Source organism: Centroberyx affinis, unplaced genomic scaffold (assembly GCF_046629955.1).
Source record: "Centroberyx affinis isolate AG114_WGS23_722 - 3 ecotype Tasmania unplaced genomic scaffold, CSIRO-AGI_Caff_v1 ptg010182l_1, whole genome shotgun sequence".
Taxonomy (NCBI): Eukaryota; Metazoa; Chordata; class Actinopteri; order Beryciformes; family Berycidae; genus Centroberyx; species Centroberyx affinis.
In genome coordinates this window covers 40,571-61,580 of record NW_027284757.1, presented here as the reverse complement: position 1 = coordinate 61,580, position 21,010 = coordinate 40,571, and the positions used below count along the sequence as shown (strand labels likewise).

At 43.0% G+C, this 21,010-nt stretch overlaps 1 protein-coding gene across 1 annotated transcript in view; it reads right to left on the bottom strand.

The window, feature by feature from the left end:
• Window positions 1-4,597: 4,597 nt before the first annotated feature.
• Window positions 4,598-21,010, bottom strand: part of myo5aa (myosin VAa) — a gene marked incomplete at its 5' end in the record, with an annotated part of 56,288 nt that continues 39,875 nt past the window's right edge. The window contains 18 exons of the mRNA XM_071514856.1: window positions 4,598-5,941; window positions 6,548-6,628; window positions 7,064-7,238; window positions 7,677-7,959; window positions 8,197-8,347; window positions 8,894-8,983; window positions 9,488-9,642; window positions 9,931-10,080; window positions 10,228-10,321; window positions 11,258-11,323; window positions 12,567-12,765; window positions 14,668-14,748; window positions 16,507-16,563; window positions 16,840-16,940; window positions 18,436-18,444; window positions 19,174-19,401; window positions 19,750-19,806; window positions 20,433-20,567. Of these exons, the coding sequence (XP_071370957.1) occupies window positions 5,789-5,941; window positions 6,548-6,628; window positions 7,064-7,238; window positions 7,677-7,959; window positions 8,197-8,347; window positions 8,894-8,983; window positions 9,488-9,642; window positions 9,931-10,080; window positions 10,228-10,321; window positions 11,258-11,323; window positions 12,567-12,765; window positions 14,668-14,748; window positions 16,507-16,563; window positions 16,840-16,940; window positions 18,436-18,444; window positions 19,174-19,401; window positions 19,750-19,806; window positions 20,433-20,567 (2,265 nt within the window). The remainder of the gene's footprint in view (window positions 5,942-6,547; window positions 6,629-7,063; window positions 7,239-7,676; window positions 7,960-8,196; window positions 8,348-8,893; window positions 8,984-9,487; window positions 9,643-9,930; window positions 10,081-10,227; window positions 10,322-11,257; window positions 11,324-12,566; window positions 12,766-14,667; window positions 14,749-16,506; window positions 16,564-16,839; window positions 16,941-18,435; window positions 18,445-19,173; window positions 19,402-19,749; window positions 19,807-20,432; window positions 20,568-21,010) is intronic.

Below are 21,010 nucleotides of genomic sequence, written 5' to 3'. Positions count from 1 at the left end.
GCTTACGGACTATTGGTCTACCTTACAGGACACAGTCATGTCATGTATACTGTACGTTAATAGTCAAAATATACCACAAAATTTTCCTTAGTGTCCTCTAATAAAACTTGTATAAACACATCTAGTCAGCTGTACACCCAAAAACCTACATACACATATTCAGAAAGCTCTTTTCAGATACAGGAGTTAATTGTTTTAAGGTGTTCAATCCTTCCATGCACACTAATATTATATATAGCATTTATAAATGTATGTTGTAATATACCAGCCATTTCACCTCAAACTGAGTGTTTATTGCATTATCATTTTGCTCACACACAAACCTGTTGTAGCTGATGATATTTTCATTGTATTTTCACCTAAGGCCCTCACTCTAGTTTGTAGAGGCTCCATGATTTGTCATCATAAGTGGACAGTTCATGGAGAAGTTAATTGTCATGTTCAACATACAAAAAAGTCTTTAAAGAGAAGTGCCTTGACTGTGAGTGTAAACAGCATTATCACATCAGATATAAACAGAATATGGAAAAGATTAATTAAAACAGATGCTCAGTGGTTTATTTGACAGTCACACACTGTACATGCTCTACATCTACATGTATCTTCACTATTTGATTTTCACACTAGCTTCTGTAACTCCAACCTGATATATCTCAACTCAAAATACACCAATATGAATCTGCTAAAGCAAGTACATTTCCGCAAATAACAGCCATATGACAAGGCAAGTTGAATAATAAATATATAAATCTTACCTCACAAGAGAATTATTTTCCCCGTACAGCAGGTATTTGTCTCTGGAGGACTAAGTTGAGTTTTCCAGTGAAGAGGATTGGAGGAGAGGGACAGAGAGGGAACAGTAAGCTTCTTAGTGAAGCATTTAAGCTGTGACACTGCTGTGGTTTTAACTGCAGGCCACATGCAGAACGTACCTGTAACACTACCTGCAAGGCCGGGAAGGGGCTTTACAATGTAATCCATTACAAATTACTCAAAATTGTATATGGTAACCTAATGCATTGGATTACTTCAAACCCAGTGATGTTACGTGATTTGGATTACTTTGATTCCAAAAGTTATATACATATAAACTTCAATTTAGTACTTAGTGCTATAATGTAAAGACTGCAATTTGATCAGTGTTATCATACAACCATCAAAAACCAGTATTCTAAATTGTGTTCAATATTTGTGTGTATAATCTCAATTAAAAGACTTTTCTCTCTTTCTCTCGTTTACGTTTGCTTAATGTGATGTGTTTGTTTTGTAATCAGATTTGTGTAATCCCATCACATGTAATCTATTACATCCAGCTCTGATTGCCTGTGGAAGCTCCAGGCTGCTCCCTGTCACTGAAATAGCAAACAGACATTGGACAGCGAGACAGAGTTTGATCTCTGGACCACTGAGCTCAACATGTAGTCAGAAGACAACTACACATCTCCAATATGGATTATTAGGTGTGCTGTAAGATTTTGACAAGAAATTGAGACGCTTTCAGACAGACTCAATACACTAACTGACCAGAAATCTTTGTTGTGAGGCACTTAAGGTAGCGGCAGTTTTCCTTGACCATTTGTGCAAGATAATCTCACCGCCTTCTAGATCTCTGCTCCCTCTGACTGGTGTGTTTATTTTACACGACAAGGCTTCAGAATAAGAAACAACAGAAAGGATTTCCCATAGACAATCAGACAGTGCTGAATTCTTTTATTTTACTTTTACAGATTTGACAATTTATTCCAAGTTTCTTAGTTTCTTAATGGTGAACACATTCACTAAGCACAGCTACCAGAAACTACAAACAGTCCAGTTTGTCAAATGTACACATGGGTCAGAGAGAGGAAACAATGGGTGCTGGCTTCAGCATGTTCGGGCCAGTACCACAACAGCTGGGGTGATGATAATCTTTTGACCAGTTTTTTTTTTAACAATTTAAAATGGCGCGATCAATGCTAGTGCTGATGATAATTTATAATGGCTACCTCATATCGTACAACCAGCTCTCCCAACTGTAAAAAAGGAGAATGAGGAGTGACATTTAGTCTCCTCTTAGAGAGCCCAAGAGCAGCCCAGGGGAACGTCCCGTTCCTCTGGGCCCCAGCTCCGCTCTGCAATACAAGCCAGTGAGCGAGTGTGGTTCTCTGTCTGAAACCAGGCCAGACTTTCCTCAATCAGTACATCAATACGTCCAGCAAGGATAGCTGGACCGAGTCTTAGAAGGCTGGTGCTGTATCCGGGTATTTCACCTTCTGAACTGTGGCCTGCGTTACTGATAGTGATAATAAATTAGCAGGAAATTTAACTGACTGAGAGGGAAACGTCCCACTCACATAAGGAATGTGGTAGAGAAAGCTTAACAGGCCACGGTTCTGCAAAAAGATGGCAGGACTCACATGAATGAAGAAAAAAAACCCTCTAAAGTGTGAAATATTTCTCTTTAAGGTAGACCATTAGCCATTACTATTTATTTGACTTCCTCAGCAATATTTAAAAAGTGCATTTTGACACAATGTAACTAATCTTTGACACCAACTGTAGGACAAAAGGACACCTTATCAAAACACAAAAAAAATGATCACGTTTAACGATTTCAACCCATTTTACAGTGGTTCCAACAAAAAAAAAAAAAAAATACTGCACTGACAGACATGACAAAAAAAAAAATAATATCACAAGATGATAATGTGTTTAAGTCATTCAGATAGCAAATAAGTCAGATAAGGCTTTGTCCAAAACGTGCAGCTAAAATCATCATATGCTTCATGAACAGTTTTTAAACATTCATATGGTTAAATCCTTCGGTTATTGCCTTGCTTTCCTTAATCTAGTCTGCAAATATGTACTCTTTACATAGACCATACTTTGAACCGCCTATCAATCCATACAGTGTAGCAAAAAGGCAATTTCATAACATGTGGTCCCAATAAAAACAGATGGATATTACATGATTTTTAAAGACAACTGCACCACAAAACAAATTCAAAATAGTAACTTCTCCGTACTCCACTGACGATTCATTTTCATTTGTAGCTCGTCTGAGTGAGAATGGCCTAGTCTCATGAGATACTTCACCTCGGTAAAATATTTACACTTCTCAGCATGTACACTTCCACAGATATTCAGGAGCAGTCAGCCTCTGACACTGACAGCCAAACAGATTCACTGTGTTTTTCCCAGCTATCAATATTGATAACTGCAAAATTTCTTCTTTACCATGATCTACTCTTTATCTCTCTACTAAATATAAGACAGAAAGAGGTGCTGACTACAAACCCCAAGACTAGCCAATTTTGGCAGCTGACTATTCACAAATCTCCTGCAGACATATACACACTAAAAAAGAAATGAAAACATTCCACCAAAGTGAAATATCTCTTTAAGGGGGTGAGGTCATTAGGCAAAATAAGGTTCATATAAGGGTCAGAGGCAAACTTGGTTCACTGCTAATACTAACGGCACAGCAGGAAGGAAAGCAAACCATAAGTGCGAAACACGAGGCAACGAGGATAACGTTAACGCTGATAGAGGACTCTTATCGCCGTGACGACATGGGCAGATTTCCCTGACACTCATCCAGTCACTCTCAACTACACCGAGGTCCGTTCTCTGTAAAAAAAATAACAACAAAAATAAAACAAAAACGCAGCAGCATGTGAGTTAATGGCTGGTAACTCACACAGCTGACCTGTGCCAAGCTCATGCAGGTTAGAACTGGGGAGCAGCAGCGCACGCCATGGAGCATTTCCACTGGACAAGTACCGTGCTGTGGCCATACTGGGCCTATTATGGGTGTGGTGCAACATCAGCGACTTTTGGTTTTCCATTGGAACGCTGTGCAGGTGTGTATGTTGAGTTAGGTGTCATGAATGTGATGATGTCACCCCTTGGCAGCACCCTTGGAAAGTACCAAACATGTCTGGGTCCTTTACCAGGATGCCAAGAATTGTACCTGAACCAAACCAAACACAAAGGGGAAAAATACTAACTTACTACGTTAGAATGAGTATGGCACGGTGTACTTGCCAAGTGGAAAAACCATAATAGTTTTTGGCAACAAAAGCCCATGTCGTGCTTTCTTGACTGCTAAATAGGAAGGCATAGGGTGGACAGGTAGGAGGAAGGAGAGGAGTTGGTCCACAAAGCTGCAGTTAGTGTTAAGTGAGGTGGAGCAGACGACATTATTGTAAAAGTGGGTACATGTGAGGCGGACTCTCCGAAACCAACCGCAGAGAAAGACCTGAACCATTCTGTCTGTTTCGCTCGGTGACACATGGCTTAGCAATAAACATAACCTTTGATACTCAATAAAATAATAATACTGAAATAAATAATTACAAGTTGATCATAGTAAAACATATTCAAAGCTCTGGCTAGAGCTGTGACTAGAGAAGACTAGTAGAGAGAGGAGAGCGCTGGGAGTGTCCAGTGTGCAAAACCCCCTACGATACAGCAGTAGGCCGAGAGTAATGTACTGTGTGTGTGTGTGTGTGTGTGTGTGTGTGTGTGTGTGTTGATACCAGTGTCTCCTGTGACGCTCAGCTCTCGTCACAGCTGTAAACAGTATAGACAGACCGCAGCAGGCTAAAACCTCGGCAGAGTTTGAACCTCGCACCTTCTGAACCTCTCCTCAGTTAAAACCTGTGCTTCATCGGCGCTCCACTTCATCTGCCAGGAACGCAGGTCGAACGAGACAAAGCGAGAGCTCTACGTTAAGATCGCGATACGTCGGCTAACAAATAAACATCTACTTCCAAAAAACAGACTGCGGCGGTGCTCGTTAAATAGCACGACGTAGTTAAACTGCTATTGACGTAAATAGCCTATCCCGGGACTGAATCTAACCGTCTTTTAGGAAGCCGTTCGTCCTGCCCAGCCTGAAAAAGCCGAGGGAGTGATGGTCCCATCCTGCACATCTCACACAGCTTCTGCGAAGAGTTTAAAAAGAGAAGGGGCGGGGAGGGGCGGGAGGTTAACGCAATAAATAAAACACCCTATCATGATATATATATTATTCGTATTTATATATATTTATATATGTATAAGTAATATGGTACAGACGACGGGTTCTGTCTTGGCTTGACTGTGTTCAGAGAGTGAAATGAGAACATGGGGATCCGTACGGGACGGAGCCCGGCCCGCGGTCAGCGAGCTTTACTGCAGTATTACTCAACTGGTTTTTCTATTGGGAATCAGACTCCACTTCGCCTATGAAGCGGTGACCCGACACGCCAGGCTAGACGACAACCCGCCGATCTGAGATATTCGTTGTCCGCGACCCGCTTTTGGGCCCCCGACCTGCCAGCTGAGAAACACTGCTCCAAGTGTAATGGTACATTCCCACTGGAGAACGAGACTACGAGAAGAGCAGCTACCTTAACAGCTAGTTGAAACACAGAGGAGGGAGGGAGCATGGGGGGAACGGCGTGGGGGGAACCGGGGTCGGATCGGAAGGGGAAGAACCGGAGAGCGAGTACTGGAGGCGTTGATCTGGTCCTGTGGCGTCTCTAAGAGGCTGGCGTTTATACAAGCGGTGGATGGACGGTGGCGCCTTGTGGCCCGATCTGAACCGGCGGCGGCGATCGCGTGTGTTGATGTGTGTTTTCGTAAGAGAGGAAGTGCACATGAGTGTAGGCGTGCGTGTTTTAAGTTCAGAGGATGTACGAATTTGTACAGATGCATGTTGAAAGTTCAGCACGGGGTGGTGTTTGTGCGTGTAACGCTGTGTGTGAGTGTGTATGTGTGTGTGTGTGAGTATGTGTGTGTGTGTGTGTGTGTGTGTCCGGGTTTAGACACGGGTGAGGAACATCAGGTTGAGGGAGCTGGGGATCTGGATGGTCTCCAGGGCCAGGGAGGACGGGTTGAAGGGGAAGGTGACTGGATAGATCATCTTCGTGTCCATCAGCAACTGAGGAGTCTCGCAACGGTCCCGCAAACGGGTCTGATGGGAAAGAGAAGAGAGGAGAGAAGAAAAGATGGAAGCTCCAATTAAAAAAAACATTTCCATTTTGGAAGACAGTGAATATCTGAACCATGAGTCTGAATGATTTGGGAACAGCACTTTCGCTATGGCAGTTAGTGATTTGAACTCTTAAATCTTGATGTTTTTTCTGTACATTTAATACTGTGATGCACTTTTAGATACCTTGATATTACTTGTAAATTCTGATGCACTTGTATGCACCATCCAACAATGTAACCTTGTTGGATGGTGTGTGTTGGTGTTTGTATGTAGTACTCAATGTACTGGCAGCAGCACCAAAAAATATCCCTAGCAACCTTTGTGTTGATAAGGCAATAAAGTTGGACATCATCGGTTTTACATCAGGATTCACTGGGTAATTTGTTCAAATTTAACAGGGAGGCAAGTATTTTGTTGCGTCTTACATTTCCCCATAAATTACATTTTTACCATTAAGTGAACGCATTTATCAATTTGTGTCAGGAGGGGCTTCATGTGCCCTCTAAAATCCCCCCGACTGTTTACAGTTACATAACACAATATGCAAAAAAACCTGTGTTGTATAGATAACTGCTGGTAAAGTACCTGTATGGTTCGTATGAATGCAACAGACACTCTCTCCTCAAACTCGTTGACTGGAGTGTAGAGGTTCAGGACTTTCACAATCTGGAACAGAAACAGCACAGGAAGTCAATTAATAAAAGAACCAGTTAACCTAGTTGAGACAGTTGAGTTTCTCCTGGCTTTTAGAGAAGCTGCGGTGACAACCAAGATTGCAAAGAGGAAGACTTCAGACTTCAGGACACTAGAGCTGGGTCTGTATCATATTCTGATGAGTCTCCATGGTTTGTCCTGTCATTAGACCAAAATGTGCTTGTCAAAAAATATGGATCAAGCAGATGAGAAAATTAAGCATATTCACCAAAGAGTTTACATATCATGACTTACGCAGGGAAATGGGGGATTCTCGTATGAATAAGGGGAAGATCTATAAAACACTGAATTGGAAATTTTCCTTCAGGTGGTCAGACAAATAAAAAGCACTTTAGAACAGCGTAGGAGTTTACCAGGCAAGGAGAAGGCTGTGATTGGCTGGTTTACCTGTGCAGTGGTGAGGGCGTGGCACATGGAGCAGATGGCCTCGGCGTCCTCGTCAGTCTTCTTCTTCACCTGCAGGAGCTGAGCGGCCTGGATCAGAGGCTCCAGAGTCTCCTTGGCTCCGCACACCATCAGACTCTTGTCCCTCAGCCACTCCTCCAGCTGGCTCACATTGTACCTGCACACACACACGTGCACACACACACACACACGCACGGACACACACAGGTTAATATATATGGACTTGATTAACAATGTCTTTTAATCATATCTTAACAAAAGTCCGATTCAACTAACTCTATTCAACAAAATATCTGACTAATTACATTAAATAAATCAATGCAATGCAATGCAATCAACTAATTACGGCAAGAAGGTAAAATCAGTTTGAAACTTTCTGAATAAACTAAATCAAGCTCACACTTTTTTCACAATTAAACATTTTTTTAGTTGGGTTTTTTAAGTGTGGGTATGTACTAAATCATGTTTTTGCATGAATTATGAAATTGTGTGCACAAAATAATGAAAATGAGGGTACAAACTAACCAAACCGAGGGCACTAAGTCTACCTCATATACACCCAATATCATCTCGATGTTCGCGGCACTTCCCCTACCTGATCTGCATGCCCTTGCTCCAGGAGCACATGTCCTTGCGCAGCAGCAGGTTGTTGAGGGTGACGGCTCCGATGATGTAGAACTGCTGCTTCACCACCTGCTTGATGAGCTCAGGGTCGGTGCCGTGCTGGCACATGGTGGAGTGGAAGGCGCTGAGCTGCCGCAGGATGGAGTCCAGGGTGTAGGTGCCCTCGTCGGCGATGCTGGACGTCCGCTTACGGAGGCCAGTGGGCTTCACCCCCGACACTCCCTGGATGGTCTCATGCTCCAGCATGCCGGAGACTGCAGGGAACACACACACACACACATAATAGTAAGTTATAATGCACATGCACAAGTATAATACATGAATTTATGCATGTGTGCTAACAAAAGGCCCTGCAAGCAAACACAAGAGTACTGTGAAAATAAAATGCAGAACTGTTATTGTTATTATTATTACATACACAAACACACACATAAGCTTGCACAAGCACACATACGTATACACACACACACACACACACACACATGCCCTACCTATCATGGGCTGGAGGATGTTCTCTATGCATTTGATGAGCTGTTGGTAGATCTGAATGGCCAGGTCGCTGATCACCTGTCTGTACTCTGCCAGGTCGAAGTTGGACAGACAATGGTCGTTCTGCCTCGATGTGTTGTGCTTCATGAAGGCCTGAGACACACACACACACACGCATACGGGTTAACAAATAACAAAAGTCAAAAAATTTGTGTGTGTAGCAATTCTGTTTTAACAATCCAATAGTTAGAGTAATAACCCCCGATATTTATGAATGTGTATGGATGTATGTATGTATTACCTTTATAGACGTCGCAAAACACTAAGTTTGAAACTCTGGTACCAATCCCAAATTCATTGTATACTTTTGTATTATTGTGTTACTCACAGTACACTTGACTCACTTGTCTAGTTTGTCCTTTAAATCGAAGTGCAGCCACACTTTCGATCCCTTCTTTTTAACATTTGCCATACTGGCTCTGCTGCAATGTGCTTCAGCACCAAGGAAACCAAACTTAACAGGCAAATGTGTTTCAATCTGGTTGGTTATGGAAACACTTGAACCAGTTCCTCAGTGGAACTAAGTCTCGGTTCCCAACCCTATTCATGAGTCGGTACATATTTGAGTAAGTGAGTGTGTGTGTGTGTGTGTGTGTGTGTGTGTGTTAGTGTGTATCTGTGTGAGTGTGTTAGTCTCACCGCGTCTCCGCTGTATTGTTTCAGACAGTGTAAGAAGCGGCAGGTGTTGGACAGCCAGAAGGAGACGGTCTCAAAGTCATCTCCTCGTTTCTGACAGGAAGAGGAGGAATAAACTATCGTCAGGAAACACACATCGACTCATCAGACATACTCCAATCCAACAGTCTGCGACTTACTGAAAACAAGACTCAGCAACAACACTGACTGAATCCAGTCATAGCCCGTTTCACTCATATTGTTCATACATGCATACTCATTGGCCTGGTGCATGCACCAACACACACATTCACTCGGTTGCTCAGTAGTTTGCATTACCATTCCACTGACTGACTTACATTAATTCCTTGAGCCCAATCTACTAAACTGTCTAAACTCACCTAACCCTAAATGTAGCAGCAGTCTTAACTCCTAACCCTAAAACGGTGCTAGAATAACTGAATTCATGAAGTCTTTGTAAACATACATCAAGATCCAGTCAAAAACCAAGAAAACCAAGGTCCCGTTGTAGGATTTTCATTATCCTGTACTTCCTGTGAGCACTTCTGGTTCACAGAACACACACACACACACACACACACACACACACACACACACCTTTAGGATCTTCTTGATGCTGTTGATGGTTGAGGTGAGCAGAGTGCGGACCTTCTGGTCGTCATTGACATAGTCTGCATGTCTCAGACACATGAACAGGATGTAGGCTGGCAAACCTGGGATCAGATTCACCGCTACGCCGCGAGGCTTCAGCTCTGCAGAAAGAGAGGAGACATGAGTTTAGACCTGGATCAAGGCTAGCATTAGATAAACAGTTGTTGATATCATACCAAGTCCCACTTTGTCATTTCTAGATCATTTCTAATTTTCAAGTTCTGAAAAAACTGACCCATCAACCCCTAATTTTGAACATTGCCTTGAAGAATTACTGAGACTTCCTGGATTTTTTTCTCCATCTTTACTCTGCCCCCATGGACCTTGGATCTTAGTAAAAACCCCCCTAGTCTTTAGTTGTTTGGTTACTGCAACTCATCAGTTCTAACCTAGAATGAGGTTCTTGACCAGTTTGAGCTCATCCTCCTTCTTGTACTCCAGCATTCCCTGGAAGTCCTTCTCCCTGCGGGGGATGTTGACGGGGCGGATGGGCTCATCCACCATCTGCCCTGGGGACGTCTGGCCCTCCGCCTGACCCGCTGGGAGACACACAAGGAAGGTTTGTCAGGTAATACAACAGCACACACACTGAGATATAGACACATGATCCAGACAGACACTCCTCTGTCGTCACAATAAATTTCTCAAATCTGCTATAATGCTTTGCTGCCTGTGATGATTCGTACCTCCCATCTCTCCAATCCTCTTGGAGTAAACCTTCAGCTGCTTCTTGAGCTTGCGGATGGTTCGGTCCTGCTTCTCCAGCTGCTCCATTAGATCCTGAGAGAGAGAGAGAGAGAGTGAGAGAGAGTGAGAGAGAGAGAGAGAGAGAGAGAGAGAGAGAGAGAGAGAGAGAGAGAGAGAGAGAGAGAAAAAAAGCAAGAGAACAGTGAGGGAAGAGGTCTAGCTTGGTCCACCACAGTGTGCTGCTGGGATCAAGGGTGCAGACAGAAGCTCAGGCTGCCTTGAGGCTGTCGCCCCCTGGTGGCAAAGAGGAACACTCCAACACTTTCGAATGGCACTCTCTACATGTATGCGTCACACTAAATGGCTTTGCACTGGCCAGCTCTTCCACTTATTGTAAATACGGCAAAAAATCTGCCACAGCCTTGCAGCTCCGCCAAGATGCATGAATCAAAACAACCAAAGGAATGAATAAAGGCTATTGCAGCCGAAAGCTGTCAGGTTTAAATATGAAAGCTTTTTCAATTGTTGTCCAAGAGTAGCACATTCTTACTTACTGTCAATAGACATTCAACTGAAATAATGAATACTGTGTAAAGCTGATATCTTTGTAAATTAAATTACTTAAAACCAAATTATCAATAATATTCACAAATTTGAATACTTTTTGTACATAAAGGAGAAATTGTACTATGCCATGAGATCATTCAACACTGTCTTGGAAAATGTGAGTATTCCTCTTTGGCAAACCGTCTTGTGTCACTCAGTGAGTGTGAAAAAACAAGGGGGATCTCAAATCAAGAGGAGGGTTGCTGAGCTGATTGCTGCAGGATTTGCCTGCTGGCTGTTAGGAGAGAGAACAGGGTGCAGAGCTGCTCCGCCGTGAGTTAGAAGACACTGCTGTAGAGAGTTAGAGCCGACATCACACTGAACACACACCTCTCAGTTAGTTTTAACACACATGCAAACACACACACAAACTCACACACACACAGACATTCACACACAAATGCATAGGCTGTCTCTACATACAACCATCCGTCGTAAAATGGTGACTCGAGCCTCTCGGGATGCTGTGGGGTCGTCAGCCAAGATTTCCTGTCAGGTGACACCATCCACACAGATGAGTGTGTGTCATACAGGGGCATTTGGCGGCTGCTTTAATCCAAAGAGCCTTTGATTTTTTGCCTGGGTGGCCCCGGTGGGACTGGAACCACCAACCCTATCAGTATTAGTGCCATGCTCTACTCATTATTACTGTATGTATTTTCCATGATGTGAGTCAATTTCCTATGTATTGTGAAGGAAAAGTAATCCAAATGTAATCAAAAAGCAATAAAACTACATCACTGACTTTGAGTGACCAAGTGGATTATGTTACTGAACACAATTTATGCAGGTAATCAGTATTCTGTGATGGATTACACTGAAAAGTAACCTTCCAAACCCTGTATATACAGTATGTACAGTATGTGTACATAGGCTATGTGAGTGTGTGTTGCGACATACCTGGGTCTCCATAGTGAGCCAGGTGACATTTTGCTGTTGTGTATCAGTGTAAAAGAGCATCTGTGTGTGTGTGTGTCTGTGTGTGTGTGTGTGTGTGTGTGTGTGTGTGTGTGTACCAGGTTTTCTTCTTGGTGAGTAGGTGATATTGTGCTGTCTCTATACAGGTGTGTATGTGTCCTTATGTGTACATGTGTTGTTGTATAGCAGATTCTTGTTGTGAAAAGGTTGATCCTGTGCTCTCCATGTACAAGTGTGTTTGTATATCTAGTCATGCCTGTGTGCATTTATGCCTGTGTGTGTTGTGGCGCACCATTTGGCGGGTGCTAGTGCTGTACATACACCAGTGTGTGACTCTGTATTAGGGATGGGCGTGAGTAGCTGATTACCCAAAATGGACGTTGAAATTGACTTTTTCCCAACCAAAATCTACTGTACGGTGGCAGGGGAACGGAAACCATTTCAGGAGATTTGATGTCCTGGCTAAACAGTTTCTTGTCATTCCTGCCACCTCTGTGCGCAGGGAGAGGGTTTTCCAATGTGGAAGACCCAGGCTCAAACATAGTAAGGGTTTGTGATTCCCCCCCCCCCCATTTATTTTAAATCAGGTCAAGCCTATTGGTGTCATTTTCATTGAGGTTATCTTTAGCTTTCATCGTTGGCAAAATCAGATGGACCTGTTATGGGGAGCATGTGACTTTCACGTTGCAAGACATCGGTGTGACTAGATGTCAAACATTTGATTCCTTGAGTTCATGTCATTATTCAATTTGTGAAAAAAATTGCACATACCCCACCCTAGTCTGTATGTGTGTGTGTGTGTGTCGTGGCGTACCAGGTTCTCGTTGGTGAGCCTGGTGATCTCGTGTTGCAGACTGGCCTCGATTCGGGCCTCCGGGGGCAGCTGGAGGTTCTGGGCCAAGAGCTGCTGCTGACGGTTGTTCTCCTCCTTGACGTTCTGCAGCTCGCCGCGCAGCGCCTCCACCTCGTTGTCATAGCTACGCCGCTGAGTCTGCAGCTGGGACTCCAGCAACCTGGGGAGGATAGGAGGGAGACAAAGGAAAGGAGAGGGAAGTAGAAGGAAGGAGGAGTGTGTGACAGAAGAAACACGGGGGGTAAGAAGATGTAGAGAGGAGATGGAAAAGGATGAGGAGAAAGTGAGGGAGGAAGGAGAAGGGAGGAGAGGAAGGTGTGTGATAGAGGGAGTGTGGGGGATCAGAGGAAAGAGAGGAGAGTAAGAGGGAGTCGAATGAAGTGACCGGATAGAGAGGGGGATGGAGCGAGGAGGAGATGGAGGGAGAAAAGAAATGTGGGAGTATGCAAAGTGGGGGGGAGAAAGAATAGGGATAATAGGAGAGAGGGTAGAAATTGAGGAGAGAGGGGAAAACAAAATCAGCATCATAGCGAGAGTGAGTAAAAGAAAAAAGAGTGAGAGCGAGACTCCCAGTGGTGAGTGGATGAGAAGACTTCAGTTTTCCACCTGTAGTGTAGTGACACAGGGCAGCAGCATGCTGTACAGACACTATCAACAGCCCAGTCTGTCTGAATGAAGTTTGTTTATTCATAAAGCTCCACTCTCCTCTCTGTCTCTGAGAAACTCCGGTGTTCCAGTCTATGACTGAATCGGCAGTGGTTAGAGTGATAAACCCAACCACTGACGCATGTTTAGAGGTAGAGGTAGAACCAACAGTTAAAATAAACAATAAAAATGTATAATAATAATAATAAAAAATAAAATGGTATACTCAAAAGGAGATTTTCCCTACAGGAAAATTCACAATGTTAGCTTGCAGTACAAGCCACTTTGGCAAGTAGCCAACCAACATTCAATCTGCAGCAGCAAAGAAATGAAATCGGTTGGGGAAATTCTGAAAAGTTTGATCAAAAAAGTTTCATGTTTTTCTCCCTGTGTGTGATTTTGAGAGAAACATCGGCAAAGAGGAGAGTTAGCGGAGATGACAGTTCAAGGTGGAGCAATGACCATGTATCAGATCCGAGTAAAACAGTGTTTGCAAATAATTCTTAGTGTTTGTTTTGAGCTACTTGGTGAAGCAGGTGGGTGGAGTTTACCGCATCTGGACAACTCATACATTGGCAGGTAGGTTACCAAAGAAAAGTATAAGCATCCTAAAATGACTCTAAATTGCCTTTGTCTTTCTGGAACTCATTTGTCTTTCTGGAACTCATTTTGTGGCAAACCCCACCCATCTGGCAATCAAAGTGGAATAAAACAAAGCGTAAAGTATTTTTTGGAAACACTATTTGAACCAAGGTCTGCAATGGATGTTGAGTTACATGTAGCTACAAAAGTCTACACATCGTCATTATGAGTGAGTGATAAGCGGTTAGTGAGAGAGACAGTGTCAGGAGGACAGACGGATCCTGCTACATGAGGCTATGAACAATACAAAACCAAAGCCTTGTATCTAGAAAAGATGCAATGCAGTACTTAGGGGACTGGAACAATTTTAACCCTAACTCAGCGATTCAGTTTCTACTAAACATAGTTGCTGAGCAACATTAGCTCACTGAACATTGTATCTAGGAAGCACTGGAAACTAAACAAAGTCCTGAGCGAGAAGTGAACCTGAGAAAAATGACTTCAAAATGTATCTCCAGCCCTACTATATTGTTGGAATCAAAGTGGACTGTATGAAATCCAAACCCTTGTAATAACCTTTGAAACACATAACTTGTTAAACCTGCTGTTTGCCTTTGTAGGGCAGTATAGGAGCCCTGCTCCTTTCCACAACAAAAATCTTTTTAGATATATGGCTCTGGACAAAATTAACAGAAGAGAAAGAGTGAGAGAGAAAGTGTGGCAGAAAAAGGAAAAAGTATCTAAAGGAAGGAACACAGGAGCACACATTGTTTCCTGTGAGAAGGGCAAACACGCCATGCTCGCAAACACACTTGCGTTGAGAACACAGTTACACCTGTTGGTCTCCTTTAACCCCTGATATACCAGCCACAGCTCTCCGTCCTCATTCAGCTTATGGAAGTCTGGAGTGGGGGATCTGACCGACACAGAACACAAAGGAACATGAAAAGCAGAATGACAAAACAGGGTGGGGTGGGGTGGGATGTGTGGGTGGGTGACAGTTTGTGGTTGCTGCAGCAGCACAAGAGAATATGTCTACCCTAATCTGGTGTCTGTATGTTGATGTGTGCATGCAACAGCCTTAGGCTTCTATACTGTTCAGCAGGCTGTAGTGATATAATCTTGAGTTAGAGATGTACTTTTCTATGCCATGAAAAAGGTGTAGCTGTGATATAAACCTGGCTGTATTATTGATTTATTCCAGAACTGATTCAATGCATTTCCATCATACTGAGTACAGCTAACTCATGTTATGCCGTTTCATTGCACTGCTGGATTCGGCTGCAACCGACGGCCAAGCCATGCTGCCTTGAATGCAAATATAGAGATAGAATGCTTTCTTCTATATATGGAGTGTTACATGCATATTCTTGACTTATGTATATTTTAGACCTATGTCACTTTCTGAAAGGAACATATTCTTATATTTTACAAATAAAGTGATTCTGATTTGTTGAGGTTGACAACTACGATTGACACCAAATGCCAGTGTGTGAACATCAGGAACAAAAAAGGTTACAAACATCAATGAAGCAACATGAGAGACACAGAGGGAGTTAAAGGCAGGCAATGATACACAGCACAAGTTTTTGGGCAGCTTTGATGAGTAACAGTCCAAAGGAGTTGCACTGACATTGTTGCTTTAATCATATTGAAGAATTGTGTTGCCTAGACACATTAGAATATCTTTGTTATTTTTTAATATCTATCTTACCAGCATGATACTGTATGTGTGCAGCATTTTAAGGCAAATGAGATGAGCAACACTGCCTACAGAAGAAGGGGAATTGATAATGGAACAAAATCACTGTGGATAACACGATGGGTTAAAAGGAGTAAAAGGACCGTGAAAGAACTGTTGGCACTGTTGTGTATTACCATAAAATGCCTTAAAATGATGCTGTGTATCTCTGCCTTCATAAACAAAGAAACAAACTGGTGTTTTCATGCAGGGTTCAAGCCAAGTTCATTCCATAGAGCTGAGACAGGAGGCCTCCTACAACAGCCTCAATCCTACTGCATCACTGCTGGGCCATCAGTGTATAAAGAAGTCATTGTATCAAACTTTACTTAAATTAAGAAAATTCCTTGTTTAACTCAGACATTTCCATGCTTCCATGCTGCAACCTGGATTTAAGCTATGCTGTTGTATATACTGTGATTAAGGTCCTCTTCAATTCTCTAACTCTTATTAAATTGTGTCTCAGACTAGGACCTTAGCCATGTGGGACCCCACCAGAAACTATTTTGGGTCCTGGCCTATAGTTTAAGAAACACCACTATAATTCATACTGAACTATAAGATCCATGCAGGTCTGCCACAGCGGCCAAAAGTAACACATTTATCCTACATTTCCCCAAAAGCCCCCAAAAATTGACTTTAAAGTCAAATACACACCCTTGACTTTCAGTGAACACTGGTCAATGAATATCCCAGTGCTGTTAATGTGAAACCAAGACAGAACACAGATTGGGGCTAGAGCTGGCATGTTATTCTACATGCGGTTAGGGCAGACACGCTACGCAAAGCTAACCAAGCTTTCATCAACAGTACAATGTGGAATCAGCCATTTCAGCTAATCTCAGCCACATGTAACCCTTCCGACTTTGTTCAGCGACAGCGTGGCCATGCATGCTCCGTCCCATGATGCATAGGCCACGTCTCATTGGTTACCTGAGCCTACTCAGGAGCTCATTCACTTCCAGCGGCTTACGCAAGAACCTAGGAGATCTGCACAGAACAAAGAGAGGCGTTCACAAACACACACACACACACACACTCTTGGATGGTGGCATGTGCAGAAATACACTCACACACATATACAAACACACATACTTCTTTCACATACATCATTGCAGCATTTACAACAAAACTAGAGCTCAATAAGCCAAGAAAGTACACCAGATGAATAAAAGATAGGAGGGTGGGAGTCACCTGAGAGTGAATTCAACACTGATGAAAGTAAAGAATAGAGATGAGGGAAGAGTACTAGTGGTAATACAGTACCTGTTGGTATCTTTGAGGCCAATGTAAGCTTGCTTGATTTCATCAGAGTCCTTCAGTTTGGACACATCCTCAACATAGTGAGAAGGCTCGGTCATGGTCTCCTACAGAAGAGGAGACAGGGAGAGAGAGAGCTATTAAAGAGAAGAAGAAGAATGCCACATGTAGAGAGTAACTTGGCTGCTAACAACTGCTTACCCAGTAAGAAGGTCACGGTGGATTTGTAATGTAGTGACAGCACTTTATGATGCTGCATCATAAACATTATTACCATAACCCTAAGCTAACACAGAGCTAATGTGTATGAATGTAAACAAGCAAGTCCCTGCATATTAATAGTGCCATTAATATGCATGTTAACATTCCACTGTGTGCAGTCAGCATATGTGTCGTCGGCTCCCTGCCAGCTGGAGTGTAGCTGGCGGGTACAACTGTCCTTTTTCCGCAACGATTATCACCCAGCAGGAGCCCCGGGCTCAGCTGGTGACAAGCCATCAAGTGTCGCACTGCCTGCACTTAAGCTGTCTGTCTGCCAGGAACCTCTCTTCACAGCGCTGGCCTCTTGTTCGGGTTTTTAAGAGATACAGTGGGAGGTTCTGTTGCATGTTCCTGACAATGCTGAGAGCTTAGCATGTTGTTAATGGTCAATTCAAAGTGTGTGTGTGTGCAGGGGGACGGGTGGCCCCTATGTGACAGATCCATACACTATATATCTTCATTTCTCAGCAGAGAGGTGTGAGACGGCCAATATACCTGCACATATATGCATCACTCTGCTATAGCCTACAACAGACACTCTGTCATGCCATATATTTGTTTTGCAAGTCAACAGCAGAACAAATAATTTACATGTAGGATAACAGATGTACATCTTCAGATACTGGCCAACAGTATCAGTCTCTTTCAAAATGTTTGTACACAGTTTTAGAGTACAACTGTGTGCTGCATTGTAGATGTAAGATGTTTGTCAGGCTAATCGAGGCCTGAGGTAAAAGCAAAAATCCAGTGTGTGTTGTTCTTCTTCTTACACTAACCCTTTGCTTTTACCTTTCACCTTGTCTGTATCCATATACAGCATTATACATGCAAATGTATTGGTTGGTTTCACACTTGCACCATTTTTCATCCTCAAATGTATTACAGACTAGGCGGGATGCAAAATGGCTACTGCAAAGCTGCCAACGAGGGGCAGCGTCTGTGACTTCAAGCGAAAACAAATGGTGGACAAGTGAATTCACCCAGACAAAGGATGAGACACACAAGATGATTCAAACTACAGCTTGAAGATGACTGGGTCTGTATATATAAAGCCTCTTAGAGCAGGGTGCTGATCTAGTATTGGTGACATGGATCAACTGTTTCCTCTGTAATGTTATGGGTGGCCCTAGTGGTTGTAATATTCTTGATGTGGTGCTGCACCACTAGCGAATGAGGACAGAGGAAACACTGTGTGGGCCTCTTTTACTTAGTCACCATGTCTGAGGTGAAAGGTCACACTGATTCTGTATCAGATTTCTTTCTCAAAGAGGTTTTATACGTACGAGCCATGGTACATGTCAGTGTCAAATACTCATGCATGATGGAGTTTTTCAACTGTACCTTCTCATCCTGAGGGAAAGCATGGATGGAGGAGAGAATGTAGAGACAGTTAGACACACTGAGGTACAGTGAAAACACTAGATAGCTATGAAAAAAATGATCTGGTTCAATTTTGTCCAAATTTTGACCTAAAACCAAACACTTAACATGAAGGCACTCAGTAGAGCGCTGAGCAATTCTCCAACTTGCAAAGCTGCAGCCTCCATAGCAGGTTATGTTTGTTTATCATTTGTCTTCTAGGTTTGATTTTCTGACAAAAATAGCACGTAAACGCAATGCTGTTTAGCAGCTGGCTTAGAAGTCCAAGATGCCGGGCTTTCCCACCAGCACATGAACGCAGCATAAGAGTTATGGCTAAAAAAAAACTGAAAATTGTCTAATAATGGAAAATCACCAAAATCTAATGAACTGATCCTTGGCCCAAGGGCTATTTGTCCACCAAATTTCAGCCAAATCCATTTGTAGCTTTTTGAGATATCTTGCTAACAGACAAACAGACAAACAGATAGCGGTGAAAACATAACCTTGTGGAGATTATGAGGTGGATACATTTCATAATGTATGCTTACAACACTGAAATGTCTTGTTTTTAACTAATTACATGTGGATGCTTATTTTAGATACAGGCTAAATATTGGGCTAATTCTTTGTTGAGAAAAGGTACTGAGAGAAAAGCCCCCCTTTCCCTTTGCCTGTCCTAACTCTGAGAAGACTAAAGAGGTGGAAGGAGGTGTTCACCTTGTGCTGCATGGCCTCCTTCTGGCTGACCAGCTGGGAGCGCAGGATCAGCACCTCCTCCTTGCGGACCTCCAGCTCCTCACAGGAGGCGTTGAGCTGGTCCAGGAGCACCTTGTAGGCCGGGGAGCCCGGAGCCCCGGCGCCTGTGCCTACGTTACCCAGCAGGCTTTGCCTCATCTCCGCCAGGTCATGTTTAAGCTTCTTGTTCTCCGACTCCAACTCCTGGCGCTGAGGAGTGGAAGGGTTTAGTGTCAGAGGGGTTTTGGTCATAGTTAGGGATGAAGAGTTTAGTTAGTTTAGTTTTCAATCAGACTGAGGCATTGAAAACATGAAGTGTACTACTCCAGCAGTTACTACCAAGCAGTTATTATGATGCTACCATACAAAACATATTCAAAGCAAGGATTACTTTGGATTAAGTCGCGCTCAGGAACCATGGGAAACAGTGGGAAAGCATGTGGCAGTGCTGCTGCATTAACACTTGACTCCTATCTGCAGTCAGGCTTAGCTGTCTGTCTAAGACCGTCCTGTCAGGCACTTGAGCTTTATCCATTTAGCCCGGCTGTGACGTCTTACCTTCAGGGACTCGTACTCCAGCTCTGCCCCGCGGGCCTTCTTATGCTCCGCATCATCCTGAAATAGGGAGAAAACACGATTATGAAGAAGCCTGTCGGAGTGGGATGCAGTCTGTAGCATTAGTAGTTGTAACACATACAGTAGCACAGCTTGACAGGGAGCTGAACATTTGAGCCCGGCCTGACACAAACCCAATAAATCTACATCCAAACCCAAACTGAGCCCAAGGGGAGCCCAATCTGATTAAAGCCTGAAACTGCTGATCATTTTCAGTGAGACTTTACAGAGGCTTTATTCCAGTGTGTTAACCTCTGTATTAACTTATGGAAAACCATTCTAAATACTGTACACAATAACACTACATAAGTACTTCCTAAATGCTTCCCATTATATGATGGGTGCAACAACACAATGTAAGTGAAAAGTGTAAAAAATTAGGGAGCTTTTCATTAGGTACTTACACAGTGTAATTGTGAACTTATAATACTTTTCCATAGGTTAATACATAGGCCAACAATAAGGAATAAGGCCATTGTAACATTAAGTGTTTAATTTGCTAATAATCCCGACCCCACACTGGGTGAAGAAGTGAGAAACTCAGCCGGACCGGACCGATGCCCATCAGGCCCATCAACAGGCCTCAGTGTCCGGCTCCACGCAGCAGATCTACTGTGCCTCATTACCCTGGCTCTAGCCCGCTGGAACTGCTCCTCTTTGTTTTCCAGCTCGTTGCGGAGCGACTGCTTTTCTTGCTCCAGCTCTGTGAGACGCTTCTGCAGCTTGAGGGTGAGAGACGTATCTATTCCACGTGTCACATCCTGCATGACATAAAAACAACATTAAGACAGTGCATTTACCATGTGAAAAGTATTTAATGCCAACTTTTTCCATAAAAAGGCTATGAATGCTAGGAAAGGGAGTAGTTATTAGAATGTGACTGAAATACATTTAAGTGGCGACTACTGAAGCAAAACAAAATCTGTCACAGTGTCATAGTTTTACCAAATCTCTTGAATTGTATAGTTAACTGAACAACAAGAAAATTTCCCCTCGAGCTGGACAACCTGGATGAAGCTGACATGAGTTGGTTTTCAGAATAAAAGTTTCCATTTTTATTAGAAAGGTTTCATTCCAAAAAGCTGTGTAGACATGTTGGAAAAATGGAAAAATGTTGCTACCTAAAATTTGTTTTATTTAAAAAAACACTATGTTCAAAAACATTACTATTTGTTTAGTAAGTTCTTGATCCACAAATTAAATT